The sequence below is a fragment of the Solanum tuberosum genome, unplaced genomic scaffold, assembly GCF_000226075.1.
Source record: "Solanum tuberosum cultivar DM 1-3 516 R44 unplaced genomic scaffold, SolTub_3.0 scf00423, whole genome shotgun sequence".
Lineage (NCBI taxonomy): Eukaryota > Viridiplantae > Streptophyta > Magnoliopsida > Solanales > Solanaceae > Solanum > Solanum tuberosum.
The window spans coordinates 335,815-358,032 of record NW_006239348.1 but is presented as its reverse complement, the minus strand read 5'-3'; the positions used below and the strand labels follow the sequence as shown (position 1 = coordinate 358,032).

Sequence of the window (22,218 nt, the reverse complement as noted above, 5' to 3'; positions counted from 1 at the left end):
TTTTTGTATAAAGTGAGAGAGCGAGATTTGGGAGAGTGGCGAACGAGATTTGGGAGAGGGGAAAGAGGGGAACGAAAATATATGTATATATACAATTTTCACGCATTTTTATACATTTGCGTTTTTGTATAAAGTGAAGAGAGGCGAGTGAGAGAGCGAGATTTGGGAGAGTGGCGAACGAGATTTGGGAGAGGGGAAAGAGGGGAACGAAAATATATGTATATATACAATTTTCTCTCGCTTTATACGAACACAAACACACTTTATACACTTGCGTTTGTATAAAAAACGAGAGAGGTGAGGGAGAGAAAGAGAGTGGCGAGCGAGATTCACCAGGAGAGAGGTGAAATAGCAACAGTTTGCTATGAGGTACAATTAAATCAAACTATATTTATAACATTTAATTTGAATTAATAGTTTGTTATTATATACAATTTTCCCATAAAACAAAGGTTTGCTTCCACTATAATTATGTTATTTTCTAATGTAAATGCATAAGATGAGATCTAACATGCAAATTAGCATAAAAATGATAGATCTAATTGAGAGTTTGCTTTATCTGTTCATGAATATATCATACTCGATAGTTTGAGAAGTTAACATAATATGAGTCGAATTCCTACTTAAAAAGTGTTAGTACTTTTAAGTAGATTTTATTATCCGGCCCATCTCTCTTTGCCTAATCACAAGTATCTGAGTCAATTCTCGAAATGGTCATCCAGGTTTAGGAAATTGCCTTGAAATATCATTTATATTTTATTTAGGACCAAAATATCACTCGACTATCACTATTTTCCTTCAAATATGCTTGACATTCCAAAGATTTCACTCTCTCCTAGTTGGCATGACATGCCATTAAAGTCTTTTTTTAATAATAGACTAATTTAATTCATTAAACCCATTTAACTAAAATAATGATCATATTTTATTTTTTAAAAGATATATTAGTTTATTAAGAATAAATTTTATACTTAAGAATCTTTTATCATAATTAATTTTTTTATGCGATGAAGAAGAGTTTTTTAAAACTTACCATAATTTCATCAATTTTGAATAATTATAAACACGTATATTCAAAAAAAATATTGATATATAAATCACTGATGAATGTCAACTTACATCAATTAATCATATTTTATATAATGGATCAATAATATTAAAGGTCAATTAGCTATTAAAAAATAATTATCCGGTGCTTTGAAATCCATATGTACTTACAATATCTTTTTTTTTTTAAAAAGAAAATAGAAAGTGAATAATATTTATATTAGAAAATAAAATTTTGATCTTTATTTATCAATATATTAAACTCATATAATATGTATATTATTGAATTAAAATATTCAATTCAATTAATTATTACTTATATTTCATAAATTTGGGATGAGATAAGAATATATATTGGTGTTTAATTGTATGAAAAGTTAAAATATAATATAATATAGAATAAAAGAATAAAAATAGAAATTAAACTAAGAAAAAGTTAAATAATGATTTTCTCTTTCATACCAACTTTTTTGTCAACCTTCCAAATTTATTTGAAAACTTTTATAAAAAAAATTGCTTACAATTTTCAAATAATTTACTTAGGAATTTTTAAAATTACCAGGTAATAATTGCACACAAAGGTTTTTTCATTGAATTTTTTTTGGTAAAAATATATAAAGGAATTAGATTTTTAATTTTTTTTTATAATCTTCATAAATTCTCATGTAATTTATATATTTGTTTTGTAGAGACATAAGTTTGATTAATTAAATAGGTCTATTATTTTTTTAAATGATGATTTAATGACATGGCGTATCAACTAGAATAGAAGGAGACTTTTGAGGTATTTAGTATTGTTTTTTGGATAAAAAATATAATATTATTTACTTTCTATTTTTTCAAAAGAATATATATTGTAGGCATGAAAATACATAATTAATGTTATTGTAATAGTCATTTGACCTTTAATATTATTGATTCATTATACAATTTATGATTATTTGATGTAAATTAGCATTCATGAGTGAGTTGTATATCAATATATTTTTGAATGTATGTGTTTATAAGTATTCAAAATTGATGATATTATACTACGATTTAAAAATCTATTCTTCATAAGATAAAACAATAAAAAGTTTAATTATGATAAAAGATTCATAAGTATGAAAATTTAGGTCACGACCGGAGCCTACACCCTGGACGTGGCCGGTACTCGAGAACCATTTGTGGTCCCCAAGCGAACCCTCATCCTGGCTGACTACAAGCGGAAGACTAACTCAAGCATACAAAGCATAAAACAACATGAAATTCATGAAACTCAATTACAAATCTTTAACTCAAATGAATAACTCTAAATAAAAATAGAATATTCAACTAGCCAACAATAGGCAACTCAAGTCTTTAATACATTTAATAAAGATAAATGAAACAAACTTCTCAAACTCTACTATCTATCTATGAAGCCTCTAACTGACAAAGATAAAAGTCGGGACAAGACCCACGACATCCTAACAACTGATATAACGGAAAAGTAAATGAAATCCTCCGAAGCAAGGAGACTCACCATAGCTAACTCGAACTCCATGTGGTATTAATGAAGCTCCGTGTTGATGATCCCGAATACCTGAATCTGCATCATGAAAGGATGCAGGCCAAATGGCTCAGTACATGAAACGTACGAGCATGTAAGGGGAATTCTAAAGCATAACACAAACTTGAAACTCGATAAAAAGGGAAACATACTTACCTCTTCTCAAACTTACTCAACTCAAGGAATACTCAAAACTACTCAAACTTACTTAACTCAGAAGTACTCAAGGATAGGACACTCAACTCAGTAATAAGGTTCTCAACTCAGTGAAACTCAACAATAAGGTACTCGACACGATAAAGCACAGATCAACTCAAGATACTCAACTCGAAGGTACTCAACTTAAGATATTCAACTCGAAAGACTCAACTCATGATACTCAAGGATAAAGTAATAATAAAAGATGCAATATATATGGAAAGCTGTAAATAATGTAGATAGCAATTCAATGTGTTAAAGAAATACCATAACAACTCAATTTACATATAAAGTAATATAATACTGTGTGAGTTTCTCTAACCGACAACCATCACTATGAGCTTAAATGATGATACAACATCTTGCCCACGCTGCCAGAACTGTCCTATACGTTGCTGTTGACACCCAATTTTGACCCTCCACAATATAAATTAATCACCGAGCTTCTTCAATTTGGAATGATTTGAAATAATTGGCTTTATAAAAATTCAAAATAATTTTCAAGTCATTTTAAGTAGTTTGTCATTTTTATAAATTTTAAAATAATGAATATGATATTTTATATAATTAGGTGTCTAATTAGTATATTTTATGAATGTTCAAAAAAATTGTCTCAAAAAAGGTTTTAGCTTTATTTAAATATTTGGTTATCTAGTTTAAATTAATTAATAGCATATATTTCTAGTTAATTAGTTAATAATTAATTTAATTGTTATATAATTATGTGTCTAATTACCACATTTTACGAATATTCAAAAATCGTCTCAAAAAGAGTTTGTTTTAATTAAATATTCAATTAAATTAATTTGGTTTAAAGTATAAGTTATTTATTTTATTAGTTTAATTATTCTTATTTTATGTTATTTTGTCTTATTTAATTTTGTTGATTTGAAAAGCACATTTTATTTAAGTTACGTTACTTAAGTTATGGCTATAGTTTTAAATTAATTAGTTTATAATTAAGTTAGTTATTTTATTTTGTTAAGATTAAGAAGCTCGTTAATTAATTAATATCAATTTATCTTGTTTAATTACTAGCCGAATCTATCTTAGCTAAATCTAATTGGCTAAGTTTTTCTAACCCCCTTTCAACCGACGCCAATCATATTTTTACAATTAATAACAACCCTTTAATACAACAATGCAATGATCCAAACATATCCAAAACAATACAATACAGCCTACACTAAACTGACCCCACCCCTTTTTCCCCTTTAACATACAATACATATAATTCCAAACACTCATACATACGTACAGCAGTAACTAAATGACCCCGCCCACGTTCTCCTTCTTCTTCAGCAGTTAAAAAGTCAAAGCAGCAGCAACAATTCGGCGGAATCCCCGGAGAAGCAAGCGTCTGCCATCACCGACTCGCAACAGCCCTGCTGCCTCGTTCAGATTTTCGAGGATCTTGGAGAAAATTTGATACCGAACTCAGTTGCTCCTCGTCAAAAAAATTTCTCCTTTACCCCCAAAAAAATCGTAAATCCTAGAATGGCCATATATATGTCTCTTCTTCTCATTTGGCAAGAGAAGAAAAAAGAAATGGGAGAATTTTTTTTGAGAGTAAAGAATAATTATAGCGACTTAAGCAAGAACAACAAAAATACATACGAAACACATTCGAAACAAAGAATAGATTAGTGTGATCATAGTGTGGTTCCCTTGCTTCGTTCATAGGAGTCCTAGTAATCTCGCTTTGGTGGTGGAACCGTCTTCGTGGCTAGCTCGTTACTGCCCCTGTTTCGCTGCACATAAGAAAGTAATGCATCTTCCATCATAATATCTTCCTTGCCTATTCTTCTGTTGAAAAAGTGATAAATTCTTATGTCGGAAAAGTCTTATTGTGTGACTATTTGTTGCTAGTCATTATTGGTTTGTTGATGTTTCGATATGATATATTTTCTCTTGTATGACGCAATTACTTGACCAAGTCGAACATGTAGATTTGCATCTAATGTTGATGTCGCTGGGCTGCTTCTGAGTCATGTTCATTGTTCCTTCTTCTAACTTTATTGTTTAATATCGTTGGCTCTGTGTTTCTCCATTTATATAGTGTTTAAGCATTGGGTATGTTGGGTTTAGCTTATTTACTGTTAAATGTAGCTATTTGTGTAAGTTGAGTCCTCAAATCAACTAAAAATGGTTAGTGTAGGAGGTGTAGTCGCATGTCGGTTCTAATCGTTTGATCTTGTCTATTTCTTGAATGTCTTTGTCGGCTTGTTGCTTAATATGACTGGTTTAAATCGAATTTGCATCTTTATGTTATTCCAGTTTCAGTCCGAACTATCTATGTTTCCGAGTTGAAGCATGAATTTTTATTTTTTATTTTCTTACATATTCTTATTTTTATTTTTATTATTATTATTTATTTACTTTTCTTTTATGCTGGAATTTAATTCTGTTCGAAGTATGAATTTTATTTGGTATCATCCCCTCATGTGTGTGTCATGATGTCCCACGCATCTCATGTTGAAATTAAGCAATTTGATCTCGTCATTTTGTCATGGCTTTGTTCAAACTAAAATTCAGCTTGTTTTTTTTTTTCTTTTTTTTTAGTTTATAAAATTATTAGTTTTTTTTTTCTTTTTGAGCAGATGGTTTTGATTGTTGTTAAAATATGATTAATTGTTTTATTAGCATGCTCCCTCTACACTTCAAGTTACTTGCTGAGTGCTAATTTTTATTATTATTTTCTTATTATTATTATTTTCTTATTTTATTCATTTTGAGGTGTCATTCGTGTATGGATTTATGGCCCTTGGTGGCACATTATCTTTTATCGTATAAACACTAGAATATGATAGTAGATAAACATTAGATTATGGTAGTAGATAACTATTAAAATATGATAGTAGATAAATCTTAGAATGTGGAAGTATGTAAATTTTACAATATGGTAGCATATAAATCCTATTTTATTTGATTCTAACTTACTACTTCCCATTTTGTGTTTCCATGTAAAATCTGCCCGAGTTCGCCAAGAACTCACTTTATCCCCACATTTCGAAAGGGTCGTAAAGACTCAAACTCCTTCATTCGAGTTAGCCAACCACTAAAATCGACGAACAGGTCCCGAAGCAGAAAGGATGTGCAAGAAGTCGGGAATCGAAAGACTGGGCAAAATGTCCACTTTTGTATTCATTTATTTTATATTTTAATTGTATTTTGTTGTTTTTGGGTCATAAGCTCTTGTTATTTAATTTTGTTATTATTCTATTAGAATTTTAGGACAGGTGAAAAATTGGGCCTTAGGCCCCAAAGAGAGGATAATTATTTTTTTAATTTAGGACAGGTGCAACCTGAATGCCCAAGATGAAAAGGGCCTAGATACCGGCCCAGATGAACAGAAAAATCGGATTTGGGCCCGAGTTTCTTTCCTATTCATTTTTATTATGTTTATTTATTTGTTAAATATTTGTCGTTAGTCTTAAGGTCGAAGATATTCAAATCCCCGAAAGACACCCATTTTGAATTAATTACTTAACTAAATTACTCATCTTTCACCTTACTTAAAAAAATAAAAAAATAAGTTAATGAAATACTTCACTTAGATAATATTTCATTTTATTTTTTTTTCTATTAAAATAGATCTCAACTATGAAGTAGTTCACTTTTGCAATTCGAGCTAAGTTAAAATTATTTTAGCCAAATAATTAATCGTCGGATAACCGCATTAGCGGGTGTTCTAGGTGCTTTAAAACCCTTCCTAGAACACTAATATGAACCCCGAACCCCTTCTAAGTTTTCATGAGATTTTCTGTTTAGTCTTTTGAAAATGACATTTTTCTTGATTTTTTCTTTAAAAAATTAAGTGGCGACTCTAAAATCAGTCCAATTATTTTTTTTCAAATAAAACAGAATGGCGACTCTGCTGGGGATTTGAATGGTTCTAACCATAAGATTAGTTTATTTGGCTATGTGTTTAATTGTTTATGTGTTTAAATTATCGTATTTTATATTAACTGTGGCATTCATGGCACCCGATTCCGCCAAACGGCAAATAGTTTGCATTAGGAAAAAAGGCAGTTACGTGGCTTACCACGGCTGTCCTTTAGATAAAATACAAGTTGAACTCTTTGGAAGTGATAAACGAATAGTTGGCTTGTGGTCATCCAACGTCGTTTATTAGACTTCACCCCGTTGTTTGTCCGACTCGGGTAACCGTCATTTCTAAGCCAATTCTAGTCAACCTAGAGTAGAGCGAAAACCAATCCAAATATATTTTTAAATAAAACAGTTGCCATCATATAGACCTCTTTAACTAAGTGGATCCACTAGTCTATGCTAAAAAACACTAAGGAATCATCTAAAAAGTATGACCATATCTACCCATGATGACTGCATGGTTTATGAAGGCTTGAGTTATTATGAACTCGCATCCCTATATCGGTGCTCAATACTACTCCCAAAAATATACTTAGCTCATATGTTTTTAAAACAAAAAAATTTCTTTAGTTTGAGATAATTATTCAAAACTTAGCTTAAAAGCTCTCTTGAAAATCAGTGTTTCCTTTCTTGCTTAAATGTGAAAACATTTTTAACTCTTGGGAATACTTAGTTCCCGTATAATCTTTGAAGAATGAACTTTACTCGTACTCTTTACTCAACTCAAAGCTTAAATCTTAAAACAAAGTTAAAACGTTTGTAAATAACTTCTTAAAATATGGTTCATGTCGAATTATGGTCGTGAACGACTCAATGCAAGGTTTTCAATAACCATAGATAGAACTCAAGAACTTTAATGATACTACTCATTTCAAGAATGTTTAACTCATATGGTTCATGCGGGATTATGGGCATGAACTACTCAACTCAAGGACTCAAAGATACTTTACATCTCAAGACTATTCGACTTATTGGGTTCATGCGAAATTATGGGCATGAACAATTCAACTCAAGGACTTCATAGGTAACATGTAATATTCCCATGATTAGAAATATAATCTCAAAGGGAATTAGGAACTCAAAACTTAAGACTTAGAACTTGAAGATACTATTCCTCTCAATGATACTCAATTTATGGAGTCCATACATAATTTATGGTCATGAACGACTCGACTCGAAGGTCTACATAACTACATGGAACTCATGTATACTACTCTTCTCATTCTCTTACTTACTTACTCAAAACTTAGTTCAAATCAATAATGGATCTCAAAGGATTCACAATTGAACTCAAAGGCTTTCTTGAACTCTACTCTTAACTCTCTCTTGAATGTGAATTATTAATTCAAGAGTTTTGGTTCATGATATGGAGGATTTCATGATGACAAGGTAGACTCATGAATACATTCTCTTCATCCTCATACTCACTTGCTCGAGTCTTGAAAGAAGTTACTAGAAGTTGTAGAAGGCTCCTCAAATTGACTTCCTTAGAATGTTTGAAAGAATTCTCAAACTTAACTCTTAACTCTACCTTGAATTTGAATTATGAATTCAAGGTTATGATCATGTTATGAATGATTTCTATGTGTTTAGAAGTAGCTTAAAGTAGTTAGAATCGAAAATGAGTGAAGGTACCTTTCGAAATGACTCAAACGGAGCAACCGATTGTAAACTGGATGGGGCAGACGACCCTGGCGCTCTGAGTGTCGCGGGGCGCCAGCCCCTAAAATTCAGAACCTTATTTGGGGCGCACTGGCTGGCGTGACATGCCAAGCCCCAACCCAGAAAATCCGACGAATTTCTTTGCTCGTTTTCTCACCATATCTCGCCTAGAATCGAACGGTTTCTTCACAATCACTTGGATTCAATTACTTAACATAAGTACACTCTAATCTACTCAATAAAGCCTTTTAAAAACTCACTTTAATCTCTAGAAATCATCAAAACCTCAACAAAACAAGATTTAGAATGAACGTCAAGAACACCTATCAAGAACTCTAATCTTTCAACTTTAAGAGTGAAATTGCGCTGAAAATAACATGATTGGCGTGTGGGTGAACAAACCCAACACTATGGAAGCTTACATACCTCTTAGGGATTAAACCCATGGCGAAAATCCGCAACAAAACGCAAGAATCTTGACGAACGCTTTAATCCTCTCCTCTTTTCTCTTCTTGAACTCTCAACTAAAACTCTAGGCCTATATTAGGATTATAAAACTGAACCTAATAGGATTAGACCCCTAAAACATTACTAAAAATGAATTAAATCTGATTGGATAAGGAAAAGACCAAAACACCCCTTACTATTTTCGAGTAACTTTCCTTAACTGGACAACCTGACTTCAAAAGAGCATATCTCACTCATCCGAACTCGAAACTTAGCAAACTTGGTGGCGTTAGAAAGATAATTCAAAGACCTTTCATTGGGTAACTTTTAGCCCACCTTACTCATTTTGTACTGAATGTTATGGTCGTTTGAAGTTGACCCAAAACTTAAAGGAACTTAGGAATGACTTCAATGAATTCTCTCTAGTTCTTCTTGGAACTCAAGGTGCTACATCTAGTGACCTTAACACTTAAGAAATTTTTAATCTCCTCGGTAAAATCCTACTCACAACGAAGGATGGTTCAAGTCTCAGTTCGAAAAAAATTCTGATGTGTTACAATTTATTCTTAATAAACTAATATATCTTTAAAAAAATAATATGATCATTATTTTAGTTAAATGAGTTTAATGATTAAATAGGTTTATTATTAAAAAAAGACTTTAATGACATGTCATGCCAACCAGGAGAGAGTGGTTTTTTTGGAGTGTCAAGTATATTTGGAGGAAACTAGTGATAGTTGAGTGATATTTTGGTGTTAAATGAAACATAAATGATATTTCAAGGCAATTCCCTAAACTTGGATGACTATTTAGGGAATTGACTCAAATATTTGTGATTAGGCAAAGAGAGATGGGCCGGATAATAAAATCTACTTAAAACATAATTGAGAGTTTGCTTTATCAATTCATGAATATACCACACTCGACAGTTTGAGAATTTAGCCTTATACAATTTGAATTTCTACCTAGAAAATGTTAGTACTTTTAAGTAGATTTTATTATTCGGCCCATCTCTCTTTGCCTAATCACAAATATCTCCATCATAATATATTAAATAATTTTTTTTAATGATATAAATTAATAAAAGTGAACAGAATAATACTATTTTTTTTATGGTTATAATAACTAGTAACTTAATTGCTTGTTAGATTACAAATACTATACTTACCTTACTTAAATAGTAATACATCTAACTGCCTAAATACATTTTTATATGTTAATTAATAAAATAAACTTTAAAGTTCCATATTTAAGTTACTTTAAATAAAATTAAAAAGGTAAAACAAAAGCGTAACTTAATATTCTATATTTATTTTCTTTCCTTTTTATGTTTATTTTATTTACTTAAATTTTTAGATTTCTTTTTCTCTTACCTTTTTCGTTTTATTTTCTTCCACTTAATTCAATATCTTCTTTCTTTTATTTTGCAATTTGTCATATCTACCTCTTTATTTTTCCCCGATTACCACGCTAAATTTACTCTCTACTTTGAAAAATAATAATTATAAATTTGCATTTTTTTCAGTAACTCTTTATATCATTTTAATATTCAATAGTCCTCATATTTTGTAAATCAAAAGAGCAAAAAGAAAGAACTCACACTTCGAAGTGACTGTCATTCTCATGATTTTTCGGTATGTTGAGCTCCTTCAAGAAATAAGTTTTAATACATATTTTGTTAGATTTTGTAATAATTTCTATTGTATATATTCTAATTTCTAATAAATTCATTTATACAGACAAATTATATTTTTGCTTTCTTAATTTATGTGAGGCGGTAAATTTTTGTTGCAATAATTTTTCAATTCTATATTGTTCTTCATATATGTGCTCTCCCCTCATGCCTAATTTTAATATTTGATTGGAATAAGTTCTTTACAACTATATATTATAATTTTTCATTTTCTATTACAACAATAAAAATATTTTTTGTTTAAACTTTTCATTGTCCTCTTTAATGGTGTGTTAATAGATGAAAAAGAGGAAATTTAATATTTTATATGTGAAGAAATGAAGGGAAAATTCAAAAAAATAAGAAAAAAAACATTTAAAGCAGGATTTATATAATAATAGAAATGTATATCATAGAGAGGTGTCATGTCATCTTATCTGCGTTTAGCTTTATCAAATTTTATTAAATTAAGAAAATTTTAGAATTATTTATTAAAACAAATTTGTCTTTGTCACAATCTTAAGAATACTCTAGAAAAGTAATACTACTTAATTTTGAAAATATACATATGTAAAACACGAAAAATTATATAAATGCAGAAGGAATGTAAATTGAATCATAACCTCTCAAAAGTCCTACTCAATGCAGATATTGTTGGAGCCTATGTAGAGCTTTGATTGTGGCCTCTCATTTTTTTTAGAATTTAGAAATGCTACTTTTGCACTATTTGCGATGTAATAATGCTACCAAATTAAAATCAATTAGAGATAATATCCATTTTTCTCGTTCAGAACAGGTCATCAATTATATTTTGATGGATTTATCGAACTTGTATCAGGTAGTTCAACTTTGAATAAACTATTCTTTATTACTGATTAATTTTATTATCAAAATTTCAATCCAAAAACTCTAACTAAGAATTGAAGGATATAAGATGAAACTTTCTAACTACGGTAATTCAAAAGATTAATTGGTATAGAAGAAGAACAATTATGTGTAGTACTCACTTGAATAAAAGAATGATCCATCAATTTTTTAACATCACCAAGCATCACATTATAATTGCATACTTTCTTTATCTTCAAAATACAGAAAACAAAAAATCTTTGCTTAGTAGATTTTATTTGTTATCCCCCTATGTATTATTTATTTTTATTTTTTATAAGATAAGTGGTATTAATAACAGCATCAAGAAGATGCAAAATTTACAAGATATGGCATTTGACTTTGATTAAGAAATTAGAAAGTGATCTGCACGATGCATCAAATATGAAGGACACATTATTTTGAAGGCTATGTTTGAAATCAATAGCAACTTCAATAATATTTATAAGTATATTTGTTTCTTTTGTTGTTAATGATGCAATTATGTTAACGTTACAATTATTGAATTAATAATATTAAAATGTGGAATTTAATATGAAAGATTTGTTCAATGATAATTGTGTATAGTTAAATTTTTATTCCAAACAAATACCAATTGTCTTAGTGGACCGATTAAGACCAAAACAACAGTTACATGGCTTTATTGCAAATGCATTTGATTGTTGCTGTGGTGCTATATTTATGACGAGACTTTTAGTAATTAATAGGTTAATAACAGATATAAAAATGTAATTAAAATTGAGAAAAAAGATAAATATTAAAGCTGACCAAATAGATGTGCCACATCGTCTAGGCTACATATATATATATACTAGAAAAATATGGTCCGTGGCCCAACAAAATATTATAAACGGAAAATGACCTAAAATATCCTTAAAGTGTTGAAATTGGTATAAAAATATCCTTCGTTAACCTATAGGCCATAAAATGCCCTTGGGGTTAACCTTTGTGGGCCTTTTATACATTTTTTTGGCTTGTAACTTGACTAAATCCAAATAATTTTCAAATTTTATAATCTTTTAACTAAAAATGTGTATAGTCTATTAAAATGTCATTTAATCAGTGCAGTTATAGAAGGCCCCAAATGTGAAATAAGTAATAGACGTCTATTACACGTCTGGCCTTGACTCCAATATTTCCCGTCTTAATTAAGGATTTGCTTGCATTATGTGTGGATCCGTTACCACTTCTAATCCATTATTACCAAACTCACCCACCAAAACATCCCTCCATCTTTCTTATTTTCCAGATTTTTACTCATAATAACAAAAATTGTACTGAATCTTATCACATATTCTTTACGTTTGATGAATGTACGTATATTTTGAGTATTGTATGGTAAGTAGATCTCAAATCTTCATCTGGGATTGTTTAAAAATGGAATCTTGCAGCAAATAAACAGAGCCACGTTGAATGGCTAGTGCCCAAGAAGGAGAAGGGCCAGCAAAAGGTTGACCTTTTTTCCTTTGGGATTGATGGGGTTAAGCGCTAGAGCTTCCAGATTACCTTCTTCTGTTTTTCGACCTAAATCTCTGCTCCCCAGCCACCTTTCCACCATGAGGTCAGATTTCACTCTTATTGCAACTTCAATTATTACTACTATTTTCTTTATGGATTCATTGCTACTTCCTCTGTTTCAATTTATATACAGCTTTTGGTGTTGACTTTACAAGGCTATAGAAAGATATACTATCATTCTTTTTGGAATATATTAAAAGGGGGAAGAGTGTTATATAAAATGGAATACATGGAGTATTTATTCCAATTAGTATTAGAGTAGTTGTTCCATTCAGGTTGTTGCTTCCTGTTAGGTGTTAAAGAGTAATCCTTGGATGTTATCCACGAGGTCTATCAAGAATTGGAAGTTTTAGATGAGAGGATTTGCCTCAGTTAGTGAGGCACTCTATTCCAGTTGATAGTTTTTGTAAGTAAGATGCCAATATTGATTCCTAGGTTATCGGGTGCGAATGAAAAAAAGTTATAAGTTTTAATTGATCATTTAAGTCTAGAGTTGATGAAGTTAGTTTCTACAAGTGGAAACATTTAACACATTAGTGTTTAACAACTGAGGCAGTATGTAAGTAGAGCAAGTGATATGGGGATTAGCAGACAAAGTGGCTTTGCAAGAGAGGAAGAAAATCTCTTACTTCAGTTTACCTGCAAAAAGTAAAGTTTCAACTCTATTTGAGTTGAAGTTGATGCAAATGAATGACCTAAGTACAAAAAGGGATCTAATTTATGAAATTCTGACAAACTTGTAAAATTGTAAGACCTTCTGAGTTTTAAACTGAAGATAATTTACCTTGAGCGAGGAACCCATATTTCAGCGTTTAGTTAGTCACCGTGTATCTTTCCTGTTTCTTCAATGTTATAAGCTTTCACACCTCCGGGTAGAACATGTTGTACTGCACAGTAAGATTTGATGTTTTGTCAATTAGTAGTCAATGCAACTGCTCCTTTGATGGAATTTATGGGATTAATCGACATTCACTTTGAGTGCTGTTATAGAAAGCATCATTAGTCTCATTTTGAAGTAAGATCCTCTTCATACTAGCTGAAACTTTGAATTTGGACCTCTTATTAATCATTCATTTGTATTTCAGTTTGACACGCTACTTAGTTATGATACATTTTCCTGCTTGTTTCTTGGAAAAATGGTTTTAGCTTGAATGTTCTCTAACTTCGTGTCGAAGTTGTCGTTCTTGTTTGAATGTCAGCACATGGTAAAGCAGCACCCTCCTGAAAACTCCAACTTTTCAGAGAACATGTTGATAGCCACCATATTTGATCAATTAGGCAGTGCTGTCCTGTGTCATGTTGATAGCAGCTTGCAACTCACAATTAGAAGGCTGCGGTTTCTATTGCATGTTTTATTTAACTTCAGATAGGGCTTGTACAATATTACATTAATCAACTGCAAGAAGCACTTTGTTCAAGTCTTTTTTTCCGAGAAAATAATATTTTTTTGGTCACTTTGTTCATGTCTTATCCTTCCGCTGATCAAATTTTTGATCTTACAACAAGCTGATATTTCCTGCCACAGAAAATGCAATCCCCTTTGCTTCAGTTCCTAATATATGCTGATTACAATCCAACTTGAAAAACTGTTTAGCCCCAACAAAGTACAATTCCGTCTATTTCAATTCATTTGATTTTTGGGAGAAGATAGTACGTGTTAGTGTAGCATTTCTACTTTAGATTTTAATATATTGTCCCGATACAGAACAAGGACAATTTTTGGGATCTCTATTTCCCTAATCATCATCAACATGGCCGCTATAATGGAGCGCGCTGATGAGAATCTCCTTCCAGCTGTTTATAAAGAAGTCAGTGAAGCTTTTACAGCAGGACCATCCGATCTTGGGTTTCTCACATTCATAAGGAACTTTGTGCAGGGAATTGCTTCGCCAGTGGCAGGTATTTTAGTTTTAAATTATGACCGTCCCACAGTTCTTGCAATTGGTATCCTCTTCTGGGCCATATCAACCGGTGCAGTGGGTGCGAGCAAGTATTTTCTGCAGGTTGGCTTCTGGAGAGCTATAAATGGCTTCGGTCTGGCAATTGTGATACCTGCTTTGCAGTCCTTCATAGCTGATAGCTATAAGGATGAAGTCAGAGGGATGGGATTTGGGTTTCTTAATCTAATTGGTACTGTGGGTGGGATAGGAGGCGGAGCTATAGCTACAGTTATGGCTGGTCATGAATACTGGGGAATACCAGGATGGCGCTTTTCCTTCATCGTGATGGCAACTTTGAGTTGTTTCATAGGATTTCTCGTCTTCTCTTTTGTCGTTGACCCAAGGAAGCAAAGCAGTGGCCAGCGTGATATTTCTGAACACTCTGACAGGTAGTTGCTTGTATATATGTTCATCAGTTGTTCCATTTCCTGTGCTGTTGAGAGTTTCCTACTGTTTGGTGTTATTATTTTTATCCTTTCTCATGCTAGGGATGAATTGATAGAGAAAGGACACTCAAATATCAATTCAATGTCAATTTGGATGGAGTCCTGGACAGCCATGAAAACTGTCATCAAACTCCAAACGTTTCAGTTCATTGTTTTGCAGGGTCTAGTTGGTTCCCTACCTTGGACAGCCATTGTTTTCTTTACATTATGGTTTGAATTAATCGGTAAGTGGCCGGTTTTCAGGAATTAGCATGTCGGGTTTTCTTGTGCTGATATAAATTTTGTTTGAGTGTTAACCGCATGAACGGTGATCATAAACTTCTGATGCAGGTTTTGATCATAATAGTGCAGCCACACTTGTCGGTCTATTTGCTGCTGGATGCGCATTAGGATCCTTTTTCGGTGGAGTAGTTGCAGACAAAATGTCTCGAATATACCCTCATTCAGGACGTGTCATGTGTGCTCAATTTAGTTCTTTTATGGGCATCCCATTCTCATGGTTCCTTCTTCGAATTATCCCCCCGTCTGTAAGCAGCTATTCCACATTTGCTGTGACTTTATTCATAATGGGCCTCACAATCAGCTGGTGTGCTACTGCTACAAATGGTCCCATGTTTGCAGAAGTGGTGCCTTCAAAGCACCGCACCATGATTTATGCTTTTGATCGTGCGTTTGAGGGTTCATTTTCTTCTTTTGCTGCTCCAATTGTAGGGATTCTGGCTGAGAAAATGTATGGCTATGATGCCAAATCTGTTGATCCGATATTAGGATCTGCAAGAGAGGCTTTAGCGCTGTCGAAAGGTCTCTTTTCAATGATGGTCGTGCCTTTTGGTTTATGTTGCTTGTTTTACACCCCTTTGTATTGGACATTCAAGCAGGACCGTGACAATGCAAGACTTGCTGCTGCAAAAGAAACAGAGATGATATGACAATTCCACGCTTTTCATTTCTTTGTTTATTCATTCTTCTTGGATCTTTGGGCTCATTTGGATGTGGAGTTTCTTCTGTGAACCACTTAGATGAAATGCTGCTGCACTGCTGTAGCCTGTAGGCCAAAACAACAGTGTTCCCTTCTAATTTTGCAGATATTTCATTTGGTGGTTGCATTAGGACAGCAGATTAAGTCTCCATTACACTTACCTCATCTAACAGATCATACTCAAAATTCAAAGATGTAAACAAGCAGACGCTGTTGCCAGGCATCAGGCACTCCAACATTGCAGTAGTTGCTTCGGCATTGGCAAACTGGAATAGAGAGAGGACAGGGTTTGCCTGTTTGTCTATGATTGTACTTGTAAATCCTGCCATTTTTGAAGTAAGAAGAAAGCCACGGAACTTTAACATAGCATCCTCTTATGTTGGTACAATAACTGACATTGAAGTTGAAGATTATGATATAAACGAAAAGCTCAAACACGACATCTTGTCAATATCACTCTCTTAAACGGAATTTGTTAGTTAAGTTTTCTTCTTAGGCAATGCATCTTTCATCTATATATAACCTTTACATCTGTTTTCTTTGTGTTCATGACATGCTGTTCAGCCAACATAACAGTTCATTTCTTTTTCTAGAAGGAGATGAGAAGTAGTTCCAAGTTCCAACTTGAATGCAAAGCAACCAACCTGCCCACTTAATTGGTATCTGCTTCGACCAAAATCTGTATAAAGGAGATCAATATTTTCCAAATACCTAAATAGTGATATTTATTTTTAAAATATCCATTAATGGATACACGTCAAAGAACTTAAAGCTAAATTTATACTCCATGAAAATCAGACACTCAGATAACATGGCACTGCAAGTTTGCGGACACCATATACAACCCAGCAAACCTCAAAATGATACAGCATCTGATCAGGAACGCTACTGCCAGCATCAGAGGACAGGCTACACGACGCATTGCGTGAAGCTTATATTGACAACAGTTACACCATGCATAGCCCTTTTCACATTTGATTTAAACAACTCAGGATTATCTCCCAACACAACAGCAGCCTCGAGATTAAGGGGATCCTCATGGTTTGGTTCCTGCACAGGTGTAGAACGGGATGAAGTGACTGTATATTTATTATACATATGTATGTGGCAAACTAAGATGTTGCAGAGAACCATAATGTACCGTGAAATGAAGATACAATCCATAGCTAATTGTGCTAATGTTGAGAACAGGTTTCAATCTTCTCTAAGTATATTGAGGCATACATTACCCTCCAAATCAATATTAGGATGATATATACCTGCATCTCACACAGAAAGCTAATGAGAGTTATTTTCTCTGGTTCATGTCAGAATATATACAAGTGGAAGAGAAGTAAAAACAGCTGTACCTTGGTCTTGCACTTGACTTTTGGTGGTTCACGTGGATAGGTTGATGGAACCTGGAAAGAGAACAGAAGCTTTCATATAAAGCATATGCCCTCCGTCATCAGAAATAGCAAACAAAGGAACACAAGAATTCATTGAAAAATCTCACCAGTCAATGCCTTTTGTGCAAGCATGAAGCAACACACAAATTTGCAGGTGCATTAGTCTAAACGATTAAAACTGTATGAAAGCACGAAGTCACTTAACTATAATGTTCTCAGCAGCCCATCTTTACTGATCCTCAGAACATTAACAAAATCAGAATAGATGAACCATATAATTCCTCATTCTCTTACATGGCACAATTTTCCATTTTTAAGAAACAACCGAAGTCAAAAAAGTCTAGCCCATGTAAAGGGAAAATGGCCAGTGAAGGCGATCACGAAAATCTGTCCAATGAGTGTCTTCATTCAAAATACTACAAATCACAACTTCTTATAAGTAAACTACTTAAATTTTTTTAGAGTTGTGCGAGTAAGGCCTTCAAGAACAACTCCACATCTTTCCATTCAATACCTAGTAAAATCATAAGGAATATTGAAACTTTGAAAGGGTAAATTAGTACCTTGGTGGCACCAGCATCGAGGCTGCTGAAAACCAACTCCTTAACAACCCTTGTGAAATAATACAAGATAACCCCTGTGACCGAATTGAGCTCCAAATAGCCTCAGGCATTCGCTTAATGCTCCCCATCTCACTCAGAAGGTAAAAACAAATTCTTAAACATCCTCAACACACGCTGCAAGAATAACAACGTAGTTTTTTAAAAAAGATTTCTTGAATGGCTGGGAAAGCATGCAAATCATCAAAATGGTTGTATTTTGATGTCGCTGGTGTAAAGCAAGCATACGAAACCATAGTTAAAATGGACAGACAAAAAGGAAGCATATACTGTCTCCATAAGCTGGGCTAAAAGTACCTAAGCACCAATATGTATGTTCCAAACTCAACTTCAGCTAGAATAGATAATCAAAACAACTCTACATACAGTAGTCATCAACATACTAGTTTTTCTATGTTCCAAACTCAACTTCAGCTAGAATAAATAATCAAAACAACTCTACATACAGTAGTCATCAACATACTAGTTTTTCCAATTACAAGTAAAACCACAAAAATAGTAAATATAAGAACATCTGTAAAAAGACACTAATGAACACATACAGTCAAACAGCCAATCAGTTTTGTAATGCATGCAATCCTAGAGACTACAACAACCATTCCAAGTTATGAATATCATAGTTGTCAGGCAAAAGAACTTATGTACAGCAGCATGAATACAAGAGAAAAGATGATGTCAGTCCAACATTTTGCAAAAACATTACCATATCTTTCTCCCATCAACACCAGTCCATTTCGTGAGACACCAGATCCTTTAAAAGAAAGTACAGCCTCATATGATGAAGTAAAATAATAAATTGAGCAGAACTTTCTGCACATCAAAATGCATTAGATCAATTTCAAAGTGGTATCAGGAACCACCAATTAATCACCAAAAAAAGTGTGAGACGCCAGAAGTGACATCGAGTATAGTATCCTGATTCGTAATGTTCCCGGTTGCAGCACCACTCTACATCTCATATTGGAAAAGGTAAAATTCCATCATCTTAACAAAATAGAGAAGAAGTCGCGCTAAAACATCCGAGATATAGCTAAGGTACTCAACTGTAATCTCTGGAGGGAGGTCCCTCCATTTTGTCTCAGAATATAAGAAACTCTTGAGTTTTTGTTGGTGCAGATTCTGAAAATGTGAATAAAAAATGTCAAGCATGGAGTTCTATTACAAGATCAGAACAAAACCAAGATGGAATCTGAAAGAGACTCGCCTAGGAGACTTAGAAAGAGACATTGTAATCTCTAATACTATCATGATTAATACGAATGCAGTCTAAGATTATCTTGAAAAGTGGGTGAAAGAAATGAAAATAAATAACTGAAAAAATTCAGCTCTTATTCAGGTCAGGAACAGATGGCAGGAATGGTTTACCTTCCTTTGACTCCCTATCGCGTGTACTTGTGCACTCCCCTTGACCTTGTAATTTGCTATTTCAACTGTTAACAAGATTCATTTTCACACTTGGCCTGAAGATAGAAAGTAGTGGGAGTAACTAATATATTTGATTGAGATAATATCAGAAAGAGACCTAACTAATATTGCATATTCATTTTCATTATCATACAAATATTTATCAAATTGTTGATTCACGGAGTTGATATTATCTTCTATATATGCTTGCCTCATACATATATTGTTAATTGATAATATATATTAGCTTGCAGAAATGCATTTACTGTCAAGCATCCTAATGTAAAGATTGGGACGTTTATAAAACTCATCACCATACTAATATAAATTCATCAGACCTAAATGATCATCTTCAAGGCTTCACTAGCATGGTTAATTGATCAAGCTCATTTTTTCCATTCAATGTGCAAAGGTTCACTTGTCATTTGTTCTACATACCTAGTGTTATTAAACAAGCAAGGTCCTTTTTCTTTTCATACGAAAAATCCATATGCATATAAAAATGTGCACCAAACAAGAGCATAGTAGCGAGCTGGCAAAATCATAAAATTGGCAAGTTGATCTAAGTTACATATTAGTGTCACCCAAGAAATTTGATAACATTACTTTACATCAGAGAATACACCTTCACCACAACCTGGGGTGGAAGATTGATGGGATGATTGACGTGTAAGCTCCGACCAGATAGCTTCTGCAGAATGATGCAGTCTCCTTAATGCTCCCCCACATCCCTAAAAAGCTGTAAAAACAATTCATTTTTCTATTCTAAAAAAAAAAAAAGGATTTCTTGAATTTTCTTGATATTTGCAATGCCAATATATTCTTGAAAACTTCAATTTCTTTGATTCCTTAAAATATGCATTTTAGAATACCAATGTAGTAACTTGAAAAAGACCACAAGTTCTTGGTTTTTTCTTAAATCAAGAATTCCAAGTTCTGGAATTTACCTTCGAAGAATAGCAAGATAAGAGTAGCGAATCTTGGCAGTAGCGTATGAAGCTCATAAGAGTTTTAATCGGACATCGCCGTCACTGGAGAGTTAAGCGCCGGTAGCGTATGAAGTTCATCATAGTTTTGATCGGACATCGTCACCGGAGAGTTAAGCGCCGGTAGCGTAGAACTTCAGCAGAGTAGCGTATGAAGTTCCGGTTTTCTGTAATTAGAAATAAGGAGGATAGTACCTCTATTTATAGGGCATGTTTGGAAAAGCCTCTATACACGGGGAAACGGAATAAAAGTAAAAACTAATATTGACTCAACTCTTTTTAAAATATAAATCAATTTTTTTAATAATATTATTTAAGAACATATATTTATTAATTAATATATTTTATTTTTAAAAACAATATGTATCTTAAAATTTTAATTTGATATCATTTATAAAGGTCCTTATTTGTCTATTGCAAAATTTTAACTCTAGATAGTAAATTTTTATTTTTGAAATATAATATACCCTTATAATTGCACTTGTGATTACATTTTGACAAATAAACATATCATTGTGATTACTATTAGATGGTTTTTCAAACAGGCCCCTAATATTAACGTAATATATTAAATTATACTATTGATAATGTGAAATTTATTATCACACTATAACTTAAATTATTTAACTTGTGCAATTTTATAGATCGATTTAGAATATAAAATTTATAATTCAAAATTTTAATCATAAGTTGTGACATTATAAATTAATATGTTATACATATTAAAAGATTTCTTAAAATAAAATATAGAATTTAGGCAACAGTAACTGTATTTCGAATTCATAGCTGCCTTATGACTCCAATGACAAGTAAAACCACAAAGTACTAATTTCTTTATGATTTTAGGATTCATTGCTACTTTTTCTGTTTCAATTTATATAGGGTTCATATGAACCTTAAAGTTAGTTGTATCATTACTAGGTTGCTAAAATGAGAATTTTAAAGTTATCATACAGTTTTTTGTTTGTTGCTTGAAAATATGATTTTAACTTGAATGTTCTCTAACTTCGTGTCTAAGTTGCCATTCTTGTTTGAATGTCAGCACATGGTAAAGCAACACCCTCCTTAAAACTCCAACTTTTCAGAGTTCATGTTGATAGTCACCATATTTGATCAATTAGACAGTGTTTACCTGTGTCCTGGTTTAGATGGACAACAGCATCAAGCTATTTTTTTTTCTCGTTTGTTCTTTGGCCTTTTAATGTAGGTTTTTAAATGATTTTCTGTTTCAAATGTTGAATACTATAGTTTTAGTGACTTTAGAGATTGGAAAACTTTTAGATGAACCAACATGCCCGCCCACATGAGCTGTAGAAGAAAACCGTAGTTTAAGCAGTGTTGTCACATATATAGTGCAAAGTAAACAGACCTAAGCGATGAGACACAAGATGGGTGCTGAAACAATCAGACGCTTTTGCAAGGCATCAAGGACTGCATCTGTTTCTGAATGACAGTAGTGTCCGAACCAACCTGCACACTTAATTGATATCTGTTTCGACCAAGATCTGTATAAAGGCTCTAATTTCTTTATCATGCAAACAAGAAGCAGCACCAAGCAGACCCCAAGAAAGAAAGAAAGAAAGAAAATATAAAGGAGATCAATA

At 32.6% G+C, this 22,218-nt stretch overlaps 1 protein-coding gene and 1 long non-coding RNA gene across 11 annotated transcripts; one reads left to right on the top strand and one right to left on the bottom strand.

The window, feature by feature from the left end:
• Nucleotides 1-12,440: 12,440 nt before the first annotated feature.
• Nucleotides 12,441-16,651, top strand: LOC102582265 (protein spinster). The gene is made up of 4 exons (XM_006363075.2): nucleotides 12,441-12,894; nucleotides 14,557-15,180; nucleotides 15,280-15,461; nucleotides 15,568-16,651. Exons 1-4 carry the CDS (start codon nucleotides 12,809-12,811, stop codon nucleotides 16,164-16,166), a joined length of 1,491 nt encoding a protein of 496 aa, XP_006363137.1. The 5' UTR covers nucleotides 12,441-12,808; the 3' UTR covers nucleotides 16,167-16,651.
• A 229-nt stretch (nucleotides 16,652-16,880) lies between these two features.
• LOC102581376 (uncharacterized) lies at nucleotides 16,881-20,801 on the bottom strand. Of its 10 annotated transcripts, none has more exons than XR_368556.2 (9): nucleotides 20,576-20,800; nucleotides 20,213-20,367; nucleotides 19,590-19,684; nucleotides 18,928-19,343; nucleotides 18,168-18,341; nucleotides 17,712-17,782; nucleotides 17,566-17,616; nucleotides 17,358-17,475; nucleotides 16,881-17,266 (listed from the first exon to the last, which is right to left on the bottom strand). It is a non-coding gene; the product is annotated as an uncharacterized lncRNA (long non-coding RNA). The 10 variants fall into 10 exon arrangements; XR_001471727.1 differs by having other exon boundaries at nucleotides 17,566-17,782; nucleotides 18,928-19,172; nucleotides 19,269-19,343; XR_001471728.1 differs by having other exon boundaries at nucleotides 17,566-17,782; nucleotides 18,928-19,034; nucleotides 19,269-19,343.
• Between the last annotated feature and the right edge of the window lie 1,417 nt (nucleotides 20,802-22,218).

Bases quoted from the DNA above. Each gene is read 5' to 3' on its own strand.
- LOC102582265 (XM_006363075.2), top strand. From the start codon at position 12,809: ATGGGGTTAAGCGCTAGAGCTTCCAGATTACCTTCTTCTGTTTTTCGA. The intron at 12,895-14,556 runs GTCAGATTTCAC...GTCCCGATACAG, and splicing joins AGCCACCTTTCCACCATGAG to AACAAGGACAATTTTTGGGA. The intron at 15,181-15,279 runs GTAGTTGCTTGT...TTCTCATGCTAG, and splicing joins ATTTCTGAACACTCTGACAG to GGATGAATTGATAGAGAAAG.